Raw genomic sequence first — 24,723 nt, 5'->3', positions numbered from 1 at the left:
TTTCAGTGGCAGTTGGACTCCTGCCAACTGCTTTCTCCCGATATAGGGCACCGTAGAAGCGAACATGATAACTGTGTTTTTGCAGATTGGGATGAGCTTTTTACCGCACCTCTTAAAAAAATGAAAGGTCGAAGGTGTATAAAATGTTTGTTCGAGCAATTTTTTCGTTCAAAACTGCAAACTGACGGTTATTTTATAGTTTGGTGGGGTATAAGGGGTCTGCTAGAGATGCATTGTACAAACCCCACCCAATCCCATGTAAATCTAGTGGTGGTGCGCCCAGCAAATCGAATCCCACTTGCGCCGAGCTCCAAATCGAATCTAAAATTCCCTAATCCCACACCTCCCTCCACCGCCCTCCCGCCGCTGGACGCGCCCGACCCGTGGTTGGTCGTCGCCGGCGCACGCCGGGACTCACCTTCGCTGCAGGTCTCCTCCGTCCGTCCTCCTCCCACCAGGACAGGATTTGGTCGTTGCCTCCCGCATTCACCGCTGCTGCAGAAACTAGACGGAGCAATGTCACGCCTTCAGGTCCGCTCTTTCTGCAGCTCCGTCTCCTCACGCGCCCACGAGCTGCTGAACGAACTCCACGGCCATCTGGGCTTCAGGACGCTCAGGCCAGAGCTCGCGCACCACCTGTTCGACGAAATGCTGTGCCAACCAGTCCCAGTATCAGTACGTGCACTCAACGGCTTATTTGCTGCCCTCGCGCGTGCGCTGCCCTCACCTGCCGGCACCTATGGCCCTGCCCTCGCCACGCATGGCCCAAGCAGGTCGTCGCCAGGTGCCAGCACCCTCCATTTACACCTACAACATACTAATTGACTGCTGCCACCGAGCATGCCGGCCGGACCTAGGGCCTGCCTTCTTCGGTCGCCTCCTCAACACAGGCATCACAATGAGCGTCATTACCTACATCAGCCTATTCAAGTGCCTCTGTGACATGAAGCGCACAGAGGAGGCTCTGAACGTGCTGCTCCATAGGATGCCCGACGACCTGCCTAATGTCATCTCCTACTCAGTGATTCTCAAGAGTTTCTGCGATAGTGGGAGGAGCCAGCTTGCGCTTGACCTGCTCCAAATGATGGCCAAAAAAGGTGCTGACCACTCCCCCGACGCGATGTCATACAACATCGTAATCGATGGCTTTTTTAAAGAGGGTGAAGTAAGCAAAGCATGCGATTTGTTCCATGAAATGATGCAGCAGGGGGTTGTGCCTGATATGGCAACGTACAACTCCGTTATCGATGCGCTATGCAAAGCAAGAGCAATGGACAAGGCAGAGGTGGTTCTTCGATCAATGGTTCATAATGGTGTCCAACCAGATGTTGTGACATATAATAGCTTGATCCAAGGATATTCAACTTTGGGACAGTTGAAAGAAGTCGCTAGGTTGTTGAAAGTGATGAGAAGCCAAGGTGTTATGCCAAGTGTTGTTACCTACAACTCACTCATGGACTACCTTTGCAAGCATGGAAGAATCAAAGAAGCTGAGGAAATACTTGATTCCATGGCCGTGAATGGCCGAAAACCAGATCTCATACTCTATTATGCTCCATGGGTACGCTATAGAAGGATCCCTTGTTGAAACGATTGATCTCTGTGAGCTGATGGCAAGAGATGGAGTTGTACCCGACCTCCCTTGTTTCAACATACTGATTAATGCATATGCTAAGTATGGTAGGATGGATGTGGCCATGCTTTTCTTTGAAGACATGTTGAAGCAGGGTGTGAAGCCTAATGAAATCACTTATTTAACTGTGATATCTGCATTTTGCAAGATTGGCAGGATGGACGATGCTACACAAAAGTTCAATGAGATGATCTATATGGGAGTACCACTCGACACAGAAGTTTACGTGTGCATGGTTGAGGGTTATTTGAATCATGGTGACTCCATGAAAGCCAACGAATTTATTACCAAGATGAAGAACAGGGATATTCATCATAGGCCGCGGAAAGGTAATCGATGAACATGGCATATTTGACTTGGCTACCCGTACCGGTGAGAGGTCTGATGGATATTGCTTATCACCAAGATGAAGAAATCATTTAGAGTACTTGATGCTATGATATCCGTTGGCGTCAGGGATAGTGTTGTTACGTAGCACCGTAACATAGCATGATTATGCTCTCAGTCTTGATATGCTCTAAAATGTGTTGTTTTCCTGATTGCTCCAGCGCGCACTAGAATTAGCGAAGTGTGAATTAAGCCTTATGGTTGTTAGTTGCTGTTTAGTGGTAGTTGGGTAGATTGTTTAGTTCGATTTTTTAGGGTCGATTGTGAGCTGGCTGAGAGGTGTTGTATGTATAATTCCTTGTGTCCAAGAGTGCTCTTCATACTTCATATATGACACGGGAGCGACTAGTATAGAAAATGTCCCTTTGGTGCAAAAATAGAAAAATCGAAGCTGGGCCATTGGATTGAGGATAGATGGCACAGATTCCGCTGGAGGATGTGGAGAGACAAATGTGTGTTTCTGTGCAAAAAGGACCTTCGTCTCTGTTGTATTTGCTTCCGATATTCGGTGCCATCAAACCAGAGCCACACCCCTATTTCATCTCCCAACTGCTTCCGGACGGCGGCGGCGGCGCTCCAGCTCCGGCGTCACAGCAGCGGCATGAGATCGACGGCGACCATGGTGGCGACTGCGACGACCCCGTCGCGGACGTTATTCTCCCCCATCGTTAGACTTGTAAGGCCCCACTCCTCCTCCTCTTCATACCCCCACTCACCCTCTTAATTTCTAGGGTTCTTGGTTCCTGGATAATTTCTAGGGTTCATGGTCCGGTGGGAGGATTGAATTATTGGTCTTAATTTTGAATATAAATGAGCTCACATGGCGGTCAGATCCCTGTTCTAGGATCTAATCTCCTCTCTGAAACCAACAAGGTATGACGAACAAGGGGGGAACTAGCTGCTAGATCCCTGTCTTAGTAGTTGTAAACAATTGTGTGGGTTAATTTATCAAATGTTTTTACTCTGAGCTTGAACTACAGTGTGCAATATTTCGGCATCAACACTTGTAAAGTATTAGCAACAAAATGGTAATGACCCGAACGATTTGTGTGCAAATTAGTGACAGAAGAGATCAAACTTATAGGCCCAGAAATAATTAATCATATAACATCGATGTTAAACATGTAAAGTTAGTCTCGAGATCTATATTCTGGACAGAAATATTGTGTGCTGAACACCTTTCTTATTTAGTCACTCCATTTTTGTTGTAGACAGACAAAATTAAGCTGAATGTATATCATAATAGCATTGTTGTTCTGAGATGGGATAACTAGAGCTTGGGGTTATGGTTTTCCAGATAAGTAATGCTGCATGCGCACTAGTTAATCAGTTATCAGTCACTCCATTTTGTTAACAAATCGCATTCATAGATGGGAATATCCGAAGTCTATTCTCTGTTCTCTTGGTCACGGCAAAATGTGTATCTGCATATTGTACATTAAGAATATGTACAATCTCAAGAAGTCAATCCATAGTACTTTAATTTTCTTTTAAAAGAATATTAAAAATCATTTGCCAATATGCGGTGTTCTGTTGTTTCTTATGCATTATGTGCTTTGTCGATACTAGCTGCTCTATAGGCATCAAGTATACAGGTTGTACTACAGCCAGAACTAAATGTTTGGGAGAAATGTCAAGCTGTATAGGTTGTATATTTTGTAAACCTAAACATTCGGTCTTGCTTTTCTGTTCTGAAACCTAAATAACAGGGTGATGCATAGTTGCCTCTTGCATGTACATGGCCATGTTTCCTAATTCTCCTATTTCCTGGCAGAGGGTTTCAGATATTTGATCCATCCATGATTATGCGACAATGGCGAGATGAGAGAGCCGTTTGTTCGTCACGACAGAAGCTCGACCGAGGTGAATAATAAAATTTGTACAAAAATGATGGCTGCGAATCTTTATTTTTCCTGAAATTTGACTAATCAGAAGTTCATGCCGTGGTGTTTGATTTGGATATTTTTTTTCCAAATGACGAACAACTGTATTTGATAGTTCTAAATTTGGAAATTTTTAGTTGATTGTGCTTCAGTACATAGATTGAGTATATCATATGTGAGATTATATACATGGAGATTAAATCCCTCTCTAGTAAGGATTAAATGAATGGTTCAAAGCTGACAAGGATTTGCTCCCATAGATGAACAAAACCCTGCAGCTTGTGGGTGATCACCCAAACCTTGCAGGCCCTGCAACCAAACAGAGCCTTAGGAAGTGATATCTTTCTTGACAAGATTTTCTTGATTACATGTACACAGGGGGGAAAGGAAGATTGTCTTTGAACGATTTGAGGGCCATGTGAGGAAGAATTTTTGATAGGTGTCAGCTCTGCTGTATAGAATCAGATTAGCACACATATGACTTGGAGATTTTAGAAAATCTCAGATGTGCTAGGCAAAAGTTAGGCACTGTATGATCTTTCTACATGGCTTCATAAGGTCGGTTTTAGGGGGGGAAATCTTCCATTTATGCTTGCTGCAAAGTCATTTGTAGATTGATTTCACAATATTTTGAGTTGTTACTAGTTTGTGGTACCAACTCTGAAGATTTACGTCTGTTGACAAGGATGATTATTCAAGACGTGCGTAAAAATGTGTTTCTTTTGCAGAATGTACTTTTGCTTCAGTTATTAATCTCCTCATTTGCTCAACTCCATTTCCTTACTTGATCACACAGCTGGTACAGAAGGGAGCCGGGTTGGGAACAAGAAGCTCCCACGCCATCACCCTCATCAGCAGCATGGCCTACTCCTTCGGCTGTGAATATGCCTTCAACCTCAAGGCGCAATCCTGGTATGCTCTTGACTTGGCCGGCTAGGTGCCCCTGCCTCTCGTCGGTGGCACGGAGTTTGTGTCTGGCGGCCAAGTCAAGGATCACAAGCTCTACTTCGACACGACCACCAACATGACCCGTTCTTGTACCAAAAATGATCCTCCCATGTTATGTATCAATTAATAATTATGTATGTCTCTTGTGTTGTGTTCTGGTAGGGGTGTTCCAGATTGACATGTACATTTAGTTCTGATTGAAGAGGCTGGCTTAATTTTGTCATGTAGTAAAATATTTGTGATAAGGCTTTGTTGTCGTTGTTGTGTACTCAAATTTTGTGATAAGTATTGACATACTTTGCCCAACTTTCTTGCATAATTAGTTGTGTCCAATAGTGTATTTATATATGCGTGGATTTTATGAGATTAGGTATTATTGCTGTGCAGAACTGAAATGCTGAAGGACGTAACGAATTGTGAAAAGGACGTAACGAATGGTGAAAAATAGTTGAGGTGGGTGCTGCAAAAGCCGTCTGACATATCTAACCTTACCAGGGGGTTTTCCTGAAATGTACATTTATGTGGGCTGAGATCCCTCCAATGAAATCTGTGCCATCCACCTTCAATCCAATGGTCCAGCTTCGATTTTTCTATTTTTGCATCCAAGGGACAGATTCTATTGTAGTCCATCCCGTATGACACACAGTGAAAGAGTTATCTATTGATAAGTTACAATTGAGAATTATTGTTGTCTTTCAAGGAGAAAGAGAACAATTTCACCCTTTTTGCCATAAATAATGGTGCGCTGAAATTCAAACACTACAATTGGTCATTGATCGTGAAGCTTTAGTATTGAGCGAAATGTCCCTACTCCTATAAAAATGCGAGTTGGTGATGATGGTGTGTCCGCCTTTATGTCTACACTGTTTGATCTGGATCATAGGGCTGAGGTTGAAACACGGCGTCCCCGAACGCCCTGCGGTGTGTCAAGTCTGAATGTTCTCCTTCTGTCGCGAAAGAAGCCGAGTCTTCCAGACCGAAAGCCCTCTCAAATTCCTCCCCGCCAGCAAGGGTGGAATCCCCGCTCTATCGAATCCTCTCCTTCCTTCTCTAGAAAAAACAAAAACAACAGGGGGCGAAGTAGAGGCTGGTGGCTCCCGCCGGCGAGGTCGTGGTTCCCCGTCGCCTCCGTGCGTCTTGCAGGCGCGGGGAGGAGTCAGGGAATCCAGATCTCTGCCTGGCTGGGTTGTATAGTTTTAGGATTTTCTAGAATTTTGGTTCTTGGCGGCAGTGGTGAGGCGAGGGCAGCGCTGCCGTTTGAGAATAAGTCCCTCCGGTCCTCTCCTCGTGCAAGTGGCGTCGACTCCGGCGTCGTTGGCGGATCAGTGCAGCCGGGGTGCTCGGGTTCTGGTGCTCCAGCTACTCGGTGCCCTGGTTGTGTTGTTTGGGTATTAGCGTCCGTTGTTTCGGCATCCTGTGGTGATGACGGCACCTCCCTCTTGAGGGATGTTGAAGGTGACTGCGTAGGATTTGGATGCGCGACGGACAGATCTGGTCGTCTCGGACGAGACGGCGTGGCTCCATGCCCGGATCTGAAGCTGGAGAGGCTGGGGGAGTGCTTCCGCTCGGGAAACTGCCTCCGGCCGTTGCGCCTGAAGCTCTCAAATCCTGCTTTTTGGAGTAGGTGGCTGTTGCAGCTCACCAAAGCTTCAGTGCGAGGGGCCAAGTACGCCGCTGGTGCTGTCAATCCCCGGCGCCTCTTTTGCCTCCTCCTCTGCCGCAGCAGCCCAATGTCCCACCACACCTCCTCCTTGCTGTCTCCGCCGCCGCGTCCCCCGTCTCCTCCGACGCCAACCTCCACTTGTAAGTCGGCTACGCTCTGCTCATGCCCCCCGAGGGCCCCTAGCCGTCTGCAACTAGAGTGTCACCCACGAGCACCAAACCTGTGTTATCTCCAGCCGGACTTCGTCTCAGGGACGACCTGATCTGATCTTGATGGTTGTCATGGAGGTACAGTTTGGTGTATGTACATAATTCAATATGTGTTACTAGGGTCAGTTTCATGCATCCCATCCCGTATACAGGTCTGAAGTTTGTGTAGAGAACATTCAGAAAGGAAACTTGGCTACTTGCTTCGCCGTTCATGTTATTTTTGTAAGAAAACATATGTGTCTTCGAATTGTTTTATCAACAGTATCTCTGATCTTTGGTAAAAAGAAAATTCATGGTCGGATTCTACATAGCTTATCTCCCTTAAATGTTCATTATTTTCCTTCAGTAGTATTACTATTTCATTCGGTTGATGTGGGCTTGGAATGTGCTCTCCAATCGCATCCAAATATGGTTAGGAATCTAATTTTATGCTGTATCCGCCTGATTGATCGATAATACAAACTATATATTTAGTAATCCGACTTAATAATGCTCTGGTTTTTGCTAGGCTAGGAGGTTGCTGGCTTGCTGCATTAAAACTGACAGTTTGTGATATTATTACAAAGCAGATATATGATGTTGCTTGGGCAATAGCTAGCTGAAACAGCCAAACATGTATATTTTTCTTGTTGTCATATTCAAAAATCCATAATTTGGAGAAGATTTTGTTGCATCAACTTTTTGATTTTGTTGTGCAAACACTTCTCCATCTGGAGAATGTGATGGCTCTGCTTAGCTTTCTCAGGTATTGCAGCAATTCAATATGTAATATTAGCTTATTCCTTTTGTTTTTATATCTGTTCATGCATCAACTTTGTATGTGTATCTTGCCCATTGAAGCTGAAAAGCTTGTAGCCAGTCAGTTGAGACTGAACTCAACATATGTCTGATAAGCATATGATTCATTCTCATTTTTTGAAACTGTTTTAAGACATACTCCCTCCGTCCGAAAATACTTGTCATCAAAATGGATAAAAAATGATGTATCTAGAACTAAAATACGTCTAGATACATCTTCTTTTATCCATTTTGATGACAAGTATTTCCGGACGGAGGGAGTACCAATTATAAAAAGAGTGTTTTTGGCGTAGTGTTGACTTTGGTTCACTAGTAGGAAAAGGGGCTTTTACCCCGGTTCATAAGGGCCTTTAGTCACTAAAGGGTCGTTACTAATGCCCTAGCCCTTTAGTCCCGGTTCTTACACGAACCGGGACTAAAGGCCGTCCACGTGGCGGTGCGGGGAGCCCAGGCAGGAGGGCCTTTGGTCCCGGTTGGTGCCACCAACCGGGACCAATAGGCATCCACGCGTCAGCACCTGGCAGGAGCTGAGGTTTTTGTTTTTTTTTGAAGGGGGGGGGGGGTTTGGGGGTTTTGGGGGGTTAATTTAGGTTGTTATTAGGTAGCTATTAGAGAGAAGTGTCCTCTCTTATATCTCCGTGCTTGGTTTACCAACGCTACGTACTGCTATGCCTAAACATGGCTTAGATTGAAGTGAAGGCAACATGTGGTGCATGTCGAAAGTAATACTAATCCGGACTTGATCAAGTTTGGATTGTACTACTTTCGACACGCACCACATGCATGTTGCCTTCACTTCAATCCAATCCATGTTCATTTCACCCGCTGATATATAATAACTCTTCATGCACGCATCATGCATCATCATATATAATAACAAGTCCTACTAATCATCATCATACAACTTCTACTCGTTATTAATAACAAGTCATACGATCATCATCCTCACAGTCATCGAACCAACCCTACTTAATTGTTCTTAGCACATGATCATCAGTATTAGGTAGGACCGAAATACCCTCTTTAAGGTAAAATAGCATAAAACAATATAGACCCTGACTCTCCATTATGGAGAATGGAGATCATCCTGTCTCCAATTCTTGCGCCTCGCTTCCTTTTGCTTCCAAGAAGCTCCTTGCGACTGTCCATACATTTTTTCCATTCTTTGATTTGCATGTCTCCACTTCTTTAGAAATTCGGTATGGACAGTTGAGATTCGTAGGATGACCTGGTTGTATATTCAAAACATCAAGCCTACCATTCTGATACATCAAATGAGGCACACAATCCTCTGGGATTATCTGTTGAAAAACATAGTAATAACTTCATAGTTAGCAATGATAATGCACTAGTTTTAGAACTATGCAAAATATGCACGGATGTCGTAATAGTAAGAAATCTTACCAGGGTATCTCCATAGTAGTTACCGTAGTTCAACACGTGCACTAGTGGCACGTATGGAGGACCATAATGATGAGGAGTTTGATTGTAGATATTGTAATTCTCAATATCAGTACAAAATCCGACCAGATGAGTTTTCTCCTTATAAGTTAACTCAGAGCCATCGGTGTAGTAGGTTCTGTCTACCATGTTCCGCACATTGTTTGAACAATCAAAATAAGCTGTCAATGAAAATAAGCTGTCAACTATTTTGAAATGAACAATATAAATTAGCTAATAACTATGTTTGAGAAACTCACATAGCGGTAGAATTGGAGGCGTATCAACAAGGACCCAAATGTCCATATTGTCTTGCTCGATGTCAGGATCACCAAGATCCATGGTGACAAGCATACCCTCATCAAAACCATACATCTTGCAAAATGCTTCCCAATTTTTGCAACCAAAATGGGTTACGCTCTCAGAATTATACAGATTTACTTCAAAATCTATATCATGATGGGTCCTTAGGTGAATTTTTTTTGTTTCCATACTTTCATGGTCTTCAAAACCCATCCTCTCCAAGACGTAGCGTCTTGCATGGCATGGGATAAGCTAGCCGAATTGTAAAAGATGAAAAGTACACGTTGAAATATTTGAAGTCGTGCTTAATTACGAAAAAATAACACTTGTCGTCGTTGCGTACCGTTTCAACATCGAACGTCTCCTCCAGCTTAATACTGAAGCGCCGATCTTCGTCCAGGTGAGGCCTATCGCACTGACCTCGGTCGTCGTGGCACCAGTCGCACTCCCCCGGGAGACTTTCGTCGTCCGAGTACGGCATTTCCTATGTTCATATATAATTCAAATATTAAACATCTATAATTAAATATATGTACTAAAAAACCTAAGTTAGATCATTATTATTCATCACGGGTTGGCTATCGGTTTGTCGATTCTTTTCTTGAAAACTCTCAGCTCACGTGGTGTATACATTCGACCGTTGGTGATGGTCGCTCCTCCCTTTGTCCCCGTGTGCATTACTGTTGGGAATCGTAGCATAATTTTAAAATTTTCCTACGTTCACCAAGATGCATCTATGGAGTATACTAGCAACGAGGGGAAGGGAGTGCATCTACATACCCTTGTAGATCGCGAGCGGAAGCGTTCCAATGAACGTGGATGACGGAGTCGTACTCGCCGTGATCCAAATCACCAATGACCGAGTGCCGAACGGACAGCACCTCCGCGTTCAACACACGTACGGTGCAGCGACGTCTCCTCATTCTTGATCCAGCAAGGGGGAAGGAGAGGTTGATGGAGATCCAGCAGCACGACGGCGTGGTGGTGGATGTAGCGGTTCTCCGGCAGGGCTTCGCCGAGCTTCTGCGGGAGAGAGAGAGGTGTTGCAGGGGAGGAGGGAGGCGCCCAAGGCTGTAGGTTGCTGCCCTCCCTCCCCCCTTTATATAGGCCCCCTGGGGGGGCGCCGGCCCAGGGAGATGGGATCTCCAAGGGGGGGCGGCGGCCAAAGGGGGGAAGGGGTGCCTTGCCCCCCAAGGCAAGGGGGAAGCTCCCCCCTAGGGTTCCCAACCCTAGGCGCATGGGGGGAGGCCCAAGGGGGGCGCCCCAGCCCACTAAGGGCTGGTTCCCTTCCACTTTCAGCCCACGGGGCCCTCCGGGATAGGTGGCCCCACCCGGTGGACCCCCGGGACCCTTCCGGTGGTCCCGGTACAATACCGGTAACCCCCGAAACTTTCCCGGTGGCCGAAACTTGACTTCCTATATATAATTCTTCACCTCCGGACCATTCCGGAACCTCTCGTGACGTCCGGGATCTCATCCGGGACTCCGAACAACTTTCGGGTTTCCGCATACACATATCTCTACAACCCTAGCGTCACCGAACCTTAAGTGTGTAGACCCTACGGGTTCGGGAGACATGCAGACATGACTGAGACGCCTCTCCGGTCAATAACCAACAGCGGGATCTGGATACCCATGTTGGCTCCCACATGTTCCACGATGATCTCATCGGATGAACCATGGTGTCGAGGATTCAATCAATCCCGTATGCAATTCCCTTTGTCAATCGGTATGTTACTTGCCCGAGATTCGATCGTCGGTATCCCAATACCTTGTTCAATCTCGTTACCGGCAAGTCTCTTTACTCGTACCGCAATGCATGATCCCGTGACTAACGCCTTAGTCACATTGAGCTCATTATGATGATGCATTACCGAGTGGGCCCAGAGATACCTCTCCGTCACACGGAGTGACAAATCCCAGTCTCGATCCGTGCCAACCCAACAGACACTTTCAGAGATACCTGTAGTGCACCTTTATAGTCACCCAGTTACGTTGTGACGTTTGGCACACCCAAAGCACTCCTACGGTATCCGGGGGTTGCACGATCTCATGGTCTAAGGAAAAGATACTTGACATTGGAAAAGCTCTAGCAAACGAAACTACACGATCTTTTATGCTATGCTTAGGATTGGGTCTTGTCCATCACATCATTCTCCTAATGATGTGATCCCGTTATCAATGACATCCAATGTCCATAGTCAGGAAACCATGACTATCTGTTGATCAACGAGCTAGTCAACTAGAGGCTTACTAGGGACACGTTGTGGTCTATGTATTCACACATGTATTACGATTTCCGGACAATACAATTATAGCATGAATAATAGACGATTATCATGAACAAAGAAATATAATAATAACCTTTTATTATTGCCTCTAGGGCATATTTCCAACCGTCTCCCACTTGCACTAGAGTCAATAATCTAGTTACATTGTGATGAATCGAACACCCATTGCGTCCTGGTGTTGATCATGTTTTGCCCTAGGGAGAGGTTTAGTCAACGGATCTGCTACATTCAGGTCCGTATGTACTTTACAAATATCTATGTCTCCATTTTGAACACTTTCACGAATGGAGTTGAAGCGACGCTTGATATGCCTGGTCTTCCTGTGAAACCTGGGCTCCTTCGCAAGGGCAATAGCTCCAGTGTTGTCACAGAAGAGAGTCATTGGGCCCGACGCATTGGGAATCACCCCTAGGTCGGTAATGAACTCCTTCATCCAGACTGCTTCCTGTGCTGCCTCCGAGGCTGCCATGTACTCCGCTTCACATGTAGATCCCGCCACGACGCTTTGCTTGCAACTGCACCAGCTTACTGCTCCTCCATTCAAAATATACATGTATCCAGTCTGTGACTTCGAGTCATCCAGATCTGTGTCGAAGCTAGCGTCGACGTAACCCTTTACGACGAGCTCTTCGTCACCTCCATAAACGAGAAACATATCCTTAGTCCTCTTCAGGTACTTCAGGATATTCTTGACCGCTGTCCAGTGTTCCTTGCCGGGATTACTTTGGTACCTTCCTACCAAACTTACGGCAAGGTTTACATCAGGTCTGGTACACAGCATGGCATACATAATAGACCCTATGGCCGAGGCATAGGGGATGACACTCATCTCTTCTATATCTTCTGTCGTGGTCGGGCATTGAGCCGTACTCAATTGCACACCTTGCAATACAGGCAAGAACCCCTTCTTGGACTGATCCATACTGAACTTCTTCAATATCTTGTCAAGGTATGTACTCTGTGAAAGACCAATGAGGCGTCTTGATCTATCTCTATAGATCTTGATGCCTAATATATAAGCAGCTTCTCCAAGGTCCTTCATTGAAAAACACTTATTCAAATAGGCCTTTATACTTTCCAAGAATTCTATATCATTTCCCATCAATAGTATGTCATCCACATATAATATGAGAAATGCTACAGAGCTCCCACTCACTTTCTTGTAAACACAGGCTTCTCCATAAGTCTGTGTAAACCCAAACGCTTTGATCATCTCATCAAAGCGAATGTTCCAACTCCGAGATGCTTGCACCAGCCCATAGATTGAGCGTTGGAGCTTGCATACTTTGTTAGCATTTTTAGGATCGACAAAACCTTCCGGCTGCATCATATGCAACTCTTCCTTAAGGAAGCCATTAAGGAATGCCGTTTTGACGTCCATCTGCCATATCTCATAATCATAGTATGCGGCAATTGCTAACATGATTCGGACGGACTTCAGCTTCGCTACGGGTGAGAAAGTCTCATCGTAGTCAACCCCTTGAACTTGTCGATAACCCTTAGCGACAAGTCGAGCTTTGTAGATGGTCACATTACCATCCGCGTCCGTCTTCTTCTTAAAGATCCATTTGTTTTCTATGGCTCGCCGCTCATTGGGCAAGTCAGTCAAAGTCCATACTTTGTTTTCATACATGGATTCTATCTCGGATTTCATGGCTTCTAGTCATTTATCGGAATCCGGGCCCGCCATCGCTTCTTCATAGTTCGAAGGTTCACCGTTGTCTAACAACATGATTTCCAGGACAGGGTTGCCGTACCACTCTGGTGCGGAACGTGTCCTTGTGGACCTACGAAGTTCAGTAACTTGATCCGAAGCTTCATGATCATCATCATTAACTTCCTCCCCAGCCGGTGTAGGCACCACAGGAACATCTTCCCGCACTGCGCTACTTTCCGGTTCGGAAGGGGTGACTATCACCTCATCAAGTTCCACTTTCCTCCCACTCAATTCTTTCGAGAGAAACTCCTTCTCCAGAAAGGACCCGTTCTTGGCAACGAAGATCTTGCCTTCGGATCTGAGGTAGAAGGTATACCCAATAGTTTCCTTAGGGTATCCTATGAAGACGCATTTTTCCGATTTGGGTTTGAGCTTTTCAGGTTGAAGTTTCTTGACATAAGCATCGCATCCCCAAACTTTTAGAAACGACAGCTTAGGTTTCTTCCCAAACCATAATTCATACGGTGTCGTCTCAACGGATTTCGACGGAGCCCTATTTAAAGTGAATGTGGCAGTCTCTAAAGCATAGCCCCAAAATGAGAGCGGTAAATCGGTAAGAGACATCATAGATCGCACCATATCCAATAGAGTGCGATTACGACGTTCGGACACAGCATTTCTCTGAGGTGTTCCGGGCGGCGTGAGTTGTGAAACTATTCCACATTTCCTTAAGTGTGTACCAAATTCGTGACTTAAATATTCTCCACCACGATCTGATCGTAAGAATTTTATTTTCCTGTCACGTTGATTCTCAACTTCACTCTGAAATTCCTTGAACTTTTCAAAGGTTTCAGACTTGTGTTTCATTAGGTAGACATGCCCATATCTACTTAAATCATCAGTGAGAGTGAGAACATAACGATATCCTCCGCGAGCCTCAACACTCATTGGACCACACACATCGGTATGTATGATTTCCAATAAGTTGGTTGCTCGCTCCATTGTTCCGGAGAACGGAGTCTTGGTCATCTTACCCATGAGGCATGGTTCGCACGTGTCAAATGATTCGTAATCAAGAGACTCCAAAAGTCCATCTCCATGGAGCTTCTTCATGCGCTTGACACCAATGTGACCAAGGCGGCAGTGCCACAAGTATGTGGGACTATCGTTATCAACTTTACATCTTTTGGTATTCACACTATGAACATGTGTAACATCACGTTCGAGATTCATCAAAAATAAACCATTGACCAGCGGGGCATGACCATAAAACATATCTCTCAAATAAATAGAACAACCATTATTCTCAGATTTAAATGAGTAGCCGTCTCGAATTAAACGCGATCCAGATACAATGTTCATGCTCAAAGCTGGCACTAAATAACAATTATTGAGGTTTAAAACTAATCCCGTGGGTAGATGCAGAGGTAGCGTGCCGACGGCGATCACATCGACCTTGGAACCATTCCCGACACGCATCGTCACCTCGTCCTTCGCCAGTCTCCGTTTATTCCGTAGTTCCTGTTTTGAGTTACAAATATGAGCAACCGCACCGGTATCAAATACCCAGGAGCTAATACGAGTACTGGTAAGGTACACATCAATTACATGTATATCACATATACCTTTGGTGTTGCCGGCCTTCTTGTCCGCTAAGTATTTGGGGCAGTTCCGTTTCCAGTGACCACTTCCCTTGCAATAAAAGCACTCAGTTTCAGGCTTGGGTCCATTCTTTGACTTCTTCCCAGTAACTGGTTTACCGGGCGCGGCAACTCCCTTGCCGTCCTTCTTGAAGTTCTTCTTACCCTTGCCCTTCTTGAACTTAGTGGTTTTATTCACCATCAACACTTGATGTTCTTTTCTGATCTCTACCTCAGCTGATTTCAGCATTGAATATACCTCAGGAATGGTCTTTTCCATCCCCTGCATATTGAAGTTCATCACAAAGCTCTTGTAGCTTGGTGGAAGCGACTGGAGGATTCTGTCAATGACCGCGTCATCCGGGAGATTGACTCCCAGCTGAGAGAAGCGGTTATGCAACCCAGACATTCTGAGTATGTGCTCACTAACAGAACTGTTCTCCTCCATTTTACAACTGAAGAACTTGTAGGAGACATCATATCTCTCGACCCGGGCATGAGCTTGAAAAACCAGTTTCAGCTCCTCGAACATCTCATATGCTCCATGTTTCTCAAAACGCTTTTGGAGACCCGGTTCTAGGCTGTAAAGCATGCCGCACTGAACGAGGGAGTAATCATCAGCACGTGATTGCCAAGCGTTCATAACGTCTTGGTTCTCTGGGATTGGTGCTTCACCTAGCGGTGCTTCTAAGACATAATCTTTCTTGGCTACTATGAGGATGAGCCTCAGGTTCCGGACCCAGTCCGTATAGTTGCTGCCATCATCTTTCAGCTTGGTTTTCTCTAGGAACGCGTTGAAATTGAGGACAACGTTGGCCATTTGATCTACAAGACATAGTGTAAAGATTTTAGACTAAGTTCATGATAATTGAGTTCATCTAATCAAATTATTTAATGAACTCCCACTCAGATAGACATCCCTCTAGTCATCTAAGTGAAACATGATCCGAGTTTAACTAGGCCGTGTCCAATCATCACGTGAGACAGACTAGTCAAGATCGGTGAACATCTTCATGTTGATCGTATCTTCTATACGACTCATGTTCGACCTTTCGGTCCTCCGTGTTCCGAGGCCATGTCTGTACATGCTAGGCTCGTCAAGTCAACCTAAGTGTATTGCGTGTGTTCCGAGGCCATGTCTGTACATGCTAGGCTCGTCAACACCCGTTGTATTCGAACGTTAGAATCTATCACACCCGATCATCACGTGGTGCTTCGAAACAACGAACCTTCGCAACGGTGCACAGTTAGGGTGAACACTTTCTTGAAATTATTATAAGGGATCATCCTACTTGCTACCGTCGTTCTAAGCAAATAAGATGCAAAAACATGATAAACATCACATGCAATCAAATAGTGACATGATATGGCCAATATCATTATGCTCCTTTGATCTCCATCTTCGGGGCACCATGATCATCTTCGTCATCGGCATGACACCATGATCTCCATCATCATGATCTCCATCATTGTGTCTTCATGAAGTCGTCACGCCAACGATTACTTCTACTTCTATGGCTAACGCGTTTAGCAATAAAGTAAAGTAATTTACATGGCGTTATTCAATGACATGCAGGTCATACAAAATAATAAAGACAACTCCTATGGCTCCTGCCGGTTGTCATACTCATCGACATGCAAGTCGTGATTCCTATTACAAGAATATGATCAATCTCATACATCACATATATCATTCATCACATCTTCTGGCCATATCACATCACATAGCACTTGCTGCAAAAACAAGTTAGACGTCCTCTAATTGTTGTTGCAAGTTTTTACGTGGTTTGTAGGTTTCTAGCAAGAACGTTTTCTTACCTACGTATGACCACAACGTGATTTGCCAATTTCTATTTACCCTTCATAAGGACCCTTTTCATCGAATCCGTTCCGACTAAAGTAGGAGAGACAGACACCCGCTAGCCACCTTATGCAACTAGTGCATGTCAGTCGGTGGAACCTGTCTCACGTAAGCGTACGTGTAAGGTCGGTCCGGGCCGCTTCATCCTACAATGCCGCCGAAACAAGAAACGACTAGTAGCGGCAAGAAGAATTGGCAAACTCAACGCCCACAACTGCTTTGTGTTCTACTCGTGCATAGTAACTACGCATAGGCCTGGCTCTGATACCACTGTTGGGAATCGTAGCATAATTTTAAAATTTTCCTACGTTCACCAAGATGCATCTATGGAGTATACTAGCAACGAGGGGAAGGGAGTGCATCTACATACCCTTGTAGATCGCGAGCGGAAGCGTTCCAATGAACGTGGATGACGGAGTCGTACTCGCCGTGATCCAAATCACCGATGACCGAGTGCCGAACGGACGGCACCTCCGCGTTCAACACACGTACGGTGCAGCGACGTCTCCTCATTCTTGATCCAGCAAGGGGGAAGGAGAGGTTGATGGAGATCCAGCTGCACGACGGCGTGGTGGTGGATGTAGCGGTTCTCCGGCAGGGCTTCGTCGAGCTTCTGCGGGAGAGAGAGAGGTGTTGCAGGGGAGGAGGGAGGCGCCCAAGGCTGTAGGTTGCTGCCCTCCCTCCTCCCCTTTATATAGGCCCCCTGGGGGGGGGGGGCGCCGGCCCAGGGAGATGGGATCTCCAAGGGGGGGCGGCGGCCAAAGGGGGGAAGGGGTGCCTTGCCCCCCAAGGCAAGGGGGAAGCTCCCCCCTAGGGTTCCCAACCCTAGGCGCATGGGGGGAGGCCCAAGGGGGGCGCCCCAGCCCACTAAGGGCTGGTTCCCTTCCACTTTCAGCCCACGGGGCCCTCCGGGATAGGTGGCCCCACCCGGTGGACCCCCGGGACCCTTCCGGTGGTCCCGGTACAATACCGGTAACCCCCGAAACTTTCCCGGTGGCCGAAACTTGACTTCCTATATATAATTCTTCACCTCCGGACCATTCCAGAACCTCTCGTGACGTCCGGGATCTCATCCGGGACTCCGAACAACTTTCGGGTTTCCGCATACACATATCTCTACAACCCTAGCGTCACCGAACCTTAAGTGTGTAGACCCTACGGGTTCGGGAGACATGCAGACATGACCGAGATGCCTCTCCGGTCAATAACCAACAGCGGGATCTGGATACCCATGTTGGCTCCCACATGTTCCACGATGATCTCATCGGATGAACCACGGTGTCGAGGATTCAATCAATCCCGTATGCAATTCCCTTTGTCAATCGGTATGTTACTTGCCCGAGATTCGATCGTCGGTATCCCAATACCTTGTTCAATCTCGTTACCGGCAAGTCTCTTTACTCGTACCGCAATGCATGATCCCGTGACTAACGCCTTAGTCACATTGAGCTCATTATGATGATGCATTACCGAGTGGGCCCAGAGATACCTCTCCGTCACACGGAGTGACAAATCCCAGTCTCGATCCGTGCCAACCCAATAGACACTTTCGGAGATACCCGTAGTGCACCTTTATAGTCACCCAGTTACGTTGTGACGTTTGGCACACCCAAAGCACTCCTACGGTATCCGGGAGTTGCACGATCTCATGGTCTAAGGAAAAGATACTTGACATTGGAAAAGCTCTAGCAAACGAAACTACACGATCTTTTATGCTATGCTTAGGATTGGGTCTTGTCCATCACATCATTCTCCTAATGATGTGATCCCGTTATCAATGACATCCAATGTCCATAGTCAGGAAACCATGACTATCTGTTGATCAACGAGCTAGTCAACTAGAGGCTTACTAGGGACACGTTGTGGTCTATGTATTCACACATGTATTACGATTTCCGGACAATACAATTATAGCATGAATAATAGACGATTATCATGAACAAAGAAATACAATAATAACCTTTTATTATTGCCTCTAGGGCATATTTCCAACAATTACACCAAAATGTCTAGCTAGCACACGGGAACAAAGGAGAAGCGACCCCCACGACAACAGTCGGGATTCTTCGTCCTCTCATATATATATGGTGGAACTCTCCCTCACTGATTCCTCTCTGACATTTGCGACCGTCGGTGATGGTAGCTCCTCCTTTCGTTCTCGAGTGCATTACACCAAATTGTCTAGCACACGGGAACGAAGGAGAAGCTACCCCCACGACAACAGTCGGGATTCTTCGTCCTCTCATATATGGTGGAGACTCGACAGACTTACAGTCAACCCAAAATATCGTTTAATTATCTTTCTAAAAGAGGATTTGGCTGGTCTCACCTCGATGTCGGAGGGGGCGGTGACGGGGACGACGGCGGGGATGATGGAGGGGCTGGGGGGGGGGGCTCCTAGATTTCTGCGAAAACAAAAACCCTATAAGCTATCAACTAATCATAGTGCTCTCCAATTTTAGCATTCAAAGTAGGATCGGAGTAGTTTTCCACTTTGAGCATTCAATAAGCAAAATCAAATCACAAAATAAAGTAGTATTCAAATTAGGATGCATTCAATTATAAGCAAAACTACATCATCTCCATGCGTCCGTACATCGCCAAATATTATCACTAATACACCTCGAATACTATCATACATATAGCATCGCTAGTACAGCTAGAACAGTAGCGCCCGACGGGTATCGGCGCGGGCGGTGGACACCCAAAGGGACGGAACCATCACAGGATCATAGCTCCAGTGAGATCCCTGAAGAACCTGCCAGGTATTGTCGAACCTGCCCTCCAACGCAACCATGTAGCGACGGACGTGCTGGTCCTCCTCGCTGACACGGTGACGTACCACCTCCGCGGTGTCCGGAAGCCTCGGCACCGTCACTGGCCCACGCGAGCGCCACCAAACAAGGATCGGGTCAACGACGGGCTGGTTCCTCACCAACCTACGCCCACCGGAAGATAGCACCTCCCAAAACCAGCCCGGCGGAGCCCAGTCCCGGACATGGCCCCTTTGATCAAGCCGGCCTCCTCCGCCGAGTCAACGACGAGGATGCGGGATAGGCATCGTCGACGTCGATGCGGGAATAATTGCTTTAACTAAAAAAACAAACTAGTTCTATTAATTTCCTTACTATAAATAGAATAAAGTAGTACTTACTACAAATAAACTAGCTAGTTTAACTAGTTCTATTATTTTTCTAACTAATTCTATTAAACACTTTCTAAGTAGTACTTACTAAAAGTTATCGGGGAGGGGGGTACATATATCGACAACGACATACCCGATAAAAAATAAGAAGAGGAAGAAGACGAAAAAAAAGAGGAGAAGAAGAAAGGAATAGAGGAGGAGATCGAAGAAAAAAAGAAAAAAAGAGGAGAAGAAGAAGGAATAGAGGAGAAGAAGAAAAAATAGAATAATATATTATTCTATTTCTTCTTCTTCTCCTCTATTTCTTCTTCTTCTGCTCTTTTTTTTCTTCTTTTTCATCTTCTTATTTATTTCTCCTCTACTTCCTCTCCTCTTCTTCTTATTCTTCTTCTTCCTTCTTCCTCTTCTTATTTTCCTTTTTTCTCTCCTTCTTTTTCTTCTAAATATGAACATACATAAATGACTTCTAAATATGAAAAATCTAAACTACACATCTAAATTACAAAACTAAATTAACTACACATCTAACTACACATCCAAATTAATACAACTAAATTACAAATCTAAATTAAACTACTACAGTACTATAGCTAGGGGGCGCGGCGGCAGCGGCGGCGGCCATTACAGGGAGGAGGAGGAGGGGATCGGGGCGGCGCTCACAGAGTGGCGGACGGCGACGGCGACCGCGGCGGGCTGGGGGCGGAGGGCGGCGACGGTGACGTATACGGGGCGACGGCTCGGGGGCGCGCGGCGGAGGCCGACGGCGACGGCGGCGGGGGGGGGGGGGAGGACGACGGCGACGGGCGATGGCGTGGGCTCGGGGGCACGGGCGACGGCGACGACGACGGGGCAGCCTGGCGGCGTAGATCGAGCTCGCGGCGTCGTCGGGCGGGGGGACACTGGCGATGGAAATCAGAAAATTTCCAAAGTGCTACTTATGTAGCAAAGGCTTTGGTCCCGGTTGGTGGCTCCAACCGGAACCAATACCCACCCTTTGCTCCCGGTTGGTGCCACCAACCGGGACTAAAGGCCTCTTTTCACCAGCGCAAAGGGCGGGAAGCAGAGGGCTTTGGTCCCGGTTGGTGGCACCAACCGGGACCAAAGGGGAGCATTGGTTCCGGTTGGAGCCACCAACCGGGACTAATGTGCTGGCGCGGTGCGGTGGGAAGTTTAGTCCCACCTCGCTAGCTGAGAGAGCTCAGCGCCTGTTTATAAGCTGCGCTGCAGCTCAGGTGCTGAGCTCCTCTCTAATATGCAGGCATTATACATGCCTACCTTTGTCATTGCCATGTTGGGCCTATTGGGCCTGCGGGCCTGCATCCCGGCCCATGTGCAGATGGGTTTCTAGTCGTATGCAGGCTGTGTGGCCCATTAGGCGGCATTTTTTTTATTTTTTTCCAGTATTTTTTTGTTTTTTGAATTATTTATTTTCTTTTGATTTTTGCTTTATTTTTTTATTCTTTTTGCTTTTAGCTCAGAATAATTATAAACTTTATGTTAATCCATTAGTTTCCAAATTTGAATAGTTTAAATTTCATCCGGAAACTCGTGTGTTACAAAGGGATTTCATTTTTTAAACCTAATTTGAACTCCTGACTTTTTGTGTGTTCAAAATGCACCATTCAAAGCCACATCATCATTTTTCAATCCTTTCTGACTTCATTTGTTATTTTTCATGCATTTACTAATTATTTTGAACTATAAGACCCTAAAATTGAAAAGCATTTCAAATGAACTCTGAAAAGGTTGAAAGTTGGCATGATATCATCATTTCATCCACATAGCATGTGCAAGAAAGTTGAGAGGGTTACGGCAAAAACTGGATGCACTTCGTGTACAAAACAGACAATCTCTTTCAAAGTATCAGGATTTCATCCGGAAACTCGTGTGTTACAAAGGGATTTCATTTTTTAAACCTTATTTGAACTCCTGACTTTTTGTGTGTTCAAAATGCACCATTCAAAGCCACATCATCATTTTTCAATCCTTTCTGACTTCATTTGTTATTTGTCATGCATTTACTAATTATTTTGAGCTATAAGACCCTAAAATTGAAAAGCATTTCAAATGAACTCTGAAAAGGTTGAAAGTTGGCATGATATCATCATTTCATCCACATAGCATGTGCAAGAAAGTTGAGAGGGTTACGGCAAAAACTGGACGCACTTCTTGTACAAAACGGACAATCTCTTTCAAAGTATCAGGATTTCATCCGGAAACTCGTGTGTTACAAAGGGATTTCATTTTTTAAACCTTATTTGAGCTCCTGACTTTTTGTGTGTTCAAAATGCACCATTCAAAGCCACATCATCATTTTTCAATCCTTTCTGACTTCATTTGTTATTTTTCATGCATTTACTAATTATTTTGAGCTATAAGACCCTAAAATTGAAAAACATTTCAAATGAACTCTGAAAAGGTTGAAAGTTGGCATGATATCATCATTTCATCCACATAGCATGTGCAAGAAAGTTGAGAGGGTTACGGCAAAAACTGGATGCACTTCGTGTACAAAACGGACAATCTCTTTCAAAGTATCAGGATTTCATCCGGAAACTCGTGTGTTACAAAGGGATTTCATTTTTTAAACCTTATTTGAACTCCTGACTTTTTGTGTGTTCAAAATGCACCATTCAAAGCCACATCATCATTTTTCAATCCTTTGTGACTTCATTTGTTATTTGTCATGCATTTACTAATTATTTTGAGCTATAAGACCCTAAAATTGAAAAGCATTTCAAATGAACTCTGAAAAGGTTGAAAGTTGGCATGATATCATCATTTCATCCACATAGCATGTGCAAGAAAGTTGAGACGGTTACGGCAAAAACTGGATGCACTTCGTGTACAAAACGGACAATCTCTTTCAAAGTATCAGGATTTCATCCGGAAACTCGTGTGTTACAAAGGGATTTCATTTTTTAGACCTAATTTGAACTCCTGACTTTTTGTGTGTTCAAAATGCACCATTCAAAGCCACATCATCATTTTTCAATCCTTTCTGACTTCATTTGTTATTTTTCATGCATTTACTAATTATTTTGAGCTATAAGACCCTAAAATTGAAAAGCATTTCAAATGAACTCTGAAAAGGTTGAAAGTTGGCATGATATCATCATTTCATCCACATAGCATGTGCAAGAAAGTTGAGAGGGTTACGGCAAAAACTGGATGCACTTCGTGTACAAAACGGACAATCTCTTTCAAAGTATCAGGATTTCATCCGGAAACTCGTGTGTTACAAAGGGATTTCATTTTTTAAACCTTATTTGAACTCCTGACTTTTTGTGTGTTCAAAATGCACCATTCAAAGCCACATCATCATTTTTCAATCCTTTCTGACTTCATTTGTTATTTGTCATGCATTTACTAATTATTTTGAACTATAAGACCCTAAAATTGAAAAGCATTTCAAATGAACTCTGAAAAGGTTGAAAGTTGGCATGATATCATCATTTCATCCACATAGCATGTGCAAGAAAGTTGAGAGGGTTACGGCAAAAACTGGATGCACTTCGTGTACAAAACGGACAATCTCTTTCAAAGTATCAGGATTTCATCCGAAAACTCGTGTGTTACAAAGGGATTTCATTTTTTAAACCTAATTTGAACTCCTGAATTTTTGTGTGTTCAAAATGCACCATTCAAAGCCACATCATCATTTTTCAATCCTTTCTGACTTCATTTGTTATTTTTCATGCATTTACTAATTATTTTGAGCTATAAGACCCTAAAATTGAAAAGCATTTCAAATGAACTCTGAAAAGGTTGAAAGTTGGCATGATATCATCATTTCATCCACATAGCATGTGCAAGAAAGTTGAGAGGGTTACGGCAAAAACTGGATGCACTTCGTGTACAAAACAGACAATCTCTTTCAAAGTATCAGGATTTCATCCGGAAACTCGTGTGTTACAAAGGGATTTCATTTTTTAAACCTTATTTGAACTCCTGACTTTTTGTGTGTTCAAAATGCACCATTCAAAGCCACATCATCATTTTTCAATCCTTTCTGACTTCATTTGTTATTTGTCATGCATTACTAATTATTTTGAGCTATAAGACCTTAAAATTGAAAAGCATTTCAAATGAACTCTGAAAAGGTTGAAAGTTGGCATGATATCATCATTTCATCCACATAGCATGTGCAAGAAAGTTGAGAGGGTTACGGCAAAAACTGGACGCACTTCTTGTACAAAACGGACAATCTCTTTCAAAGTATCAGGATTTCATCCGGAAACTCGTCTGTTACAAAGGGATTTCATTTTTTAAACCTTATTTGAGCTCCTGACTTTTTGTGTGTTCAAAATGCACCATTCAAACCCACATCATCATTTTTCAATCCTTTCTGACTTCATTTGTTATTTTTCATGCATTTACTAATTATTTTGAGCTATAAGACCCTAAAATTGAAAAGCATTTCAAATGAACTCTGAAAAGGTTGAAAGTTGGCATGATATCATCATTTCATCCACATAGCATGTGCAAGAAAGTTGAGAGGGTTACGGCAAAAACTGGATGCACTTCGTGTACAAAACGGACAATCTCTTTCAAAGTATCAGGATTTCATCCGGAAACTCGTGTGTTACAAAGGGATTTCATTTTTTAAACCTTATTTGAACTCCTGACTTTTTGTGTGTTCAAAATGCACCATTCAAAGCCACATCATCATTTTTCAATCCTTTCTGACTTCATTTGTTATTTGTCATGCATTTACTAATTATTTTGAGCTATAAGACCCTAAAATTGAAAAGCATTTCAAATGAACTCTGAAAAGGTTGAAAGTTGGCATGATATCATCATTTCATCCACATAGCATGTGCAAGAAAGTTGAGAGGGTTACGGCAAAAACTGGATGCACTTCG

At 44.6% G+C, this 24,723-nt stretch overlaps 1 protein-coding gene and 1 pseudogene across 3 annotated transcripts; both read left to right on the top strand.

Annotated features, from left to right (window-relative positions):
* The first annotated feature begins 448 nt into the window (after positions 1–448).
* Positions 449–2,077, top strand: LOC109777252 (uncharacterized; annotated as a pseudogene).
* Positions 2,078–2,497: 420 nt separating this feature from the next.
* LOC109777254 (uncharacterized) lies at positions 2,498–7,657 on the top strand. 3 transcript variants are annotated; one of them, XM_040391955.3, is made up of 3 exons: positions 2,498–2,696; positions 3,795–3,883; positions 4,700–7,657. In XM_040391955.3, exon 3 carries the CDS (start codon positions 5,673–5,675, stop codon positions 6,774–6,776), a length of 1,104 nt encoding a protein of 367 aa, XP_040247889.1. In that variant the 5' UTR covers positions 2,498–2,696; positions 3,795–3,883; positions 4,700–5,672; the 3' UTR covers positions 6,777–7,657. The 3 variants fall into 3 exon arrangements, with proteins under 3 accessions (XP_040247889.1, XP_040247891.1, XP_040247890.1); XM_040391957.3 differs by having other exon boundaries at positions 2,509–2,696; positions 3,805–3,883; XM_040391956.3 differs by lacking the exon at positions 3,795–3,883 and having other exon boundaries at positions 2,510–2,696.
* The last annotated feature ends 17,066 nt before the right edge of the window (positions 7,658–24,723 follow it).

The sequence above is a fragment of the Aegilops tauschii genome, chromosome 6 (assembly GCF_002575655.3).
Source record: "Aegilops tauschii subsp. strangulata cultivar AL8/78 chromosome 6, Aet v6.0, whole genome shotgun sequence".
NCBI lineage: Eukaryota > Viridiplantae > Streptophyta > Magnoliopsida > Poales > Poaceae > Aegilops > Aegilops tauschii.
This window is presented reverse-complemented; position numbering and strand designations above follow the sequence as displayed.

Excerpts from the sequence above, each read along its gene's own strand:
- LOC109777254 (XM_040391955.3), top strand. The coding sequence starts at position 5,673 with ATGCGAGTTGGTGATGATGGTGTGTCCGCCTTTATGTCTACACTGTTT.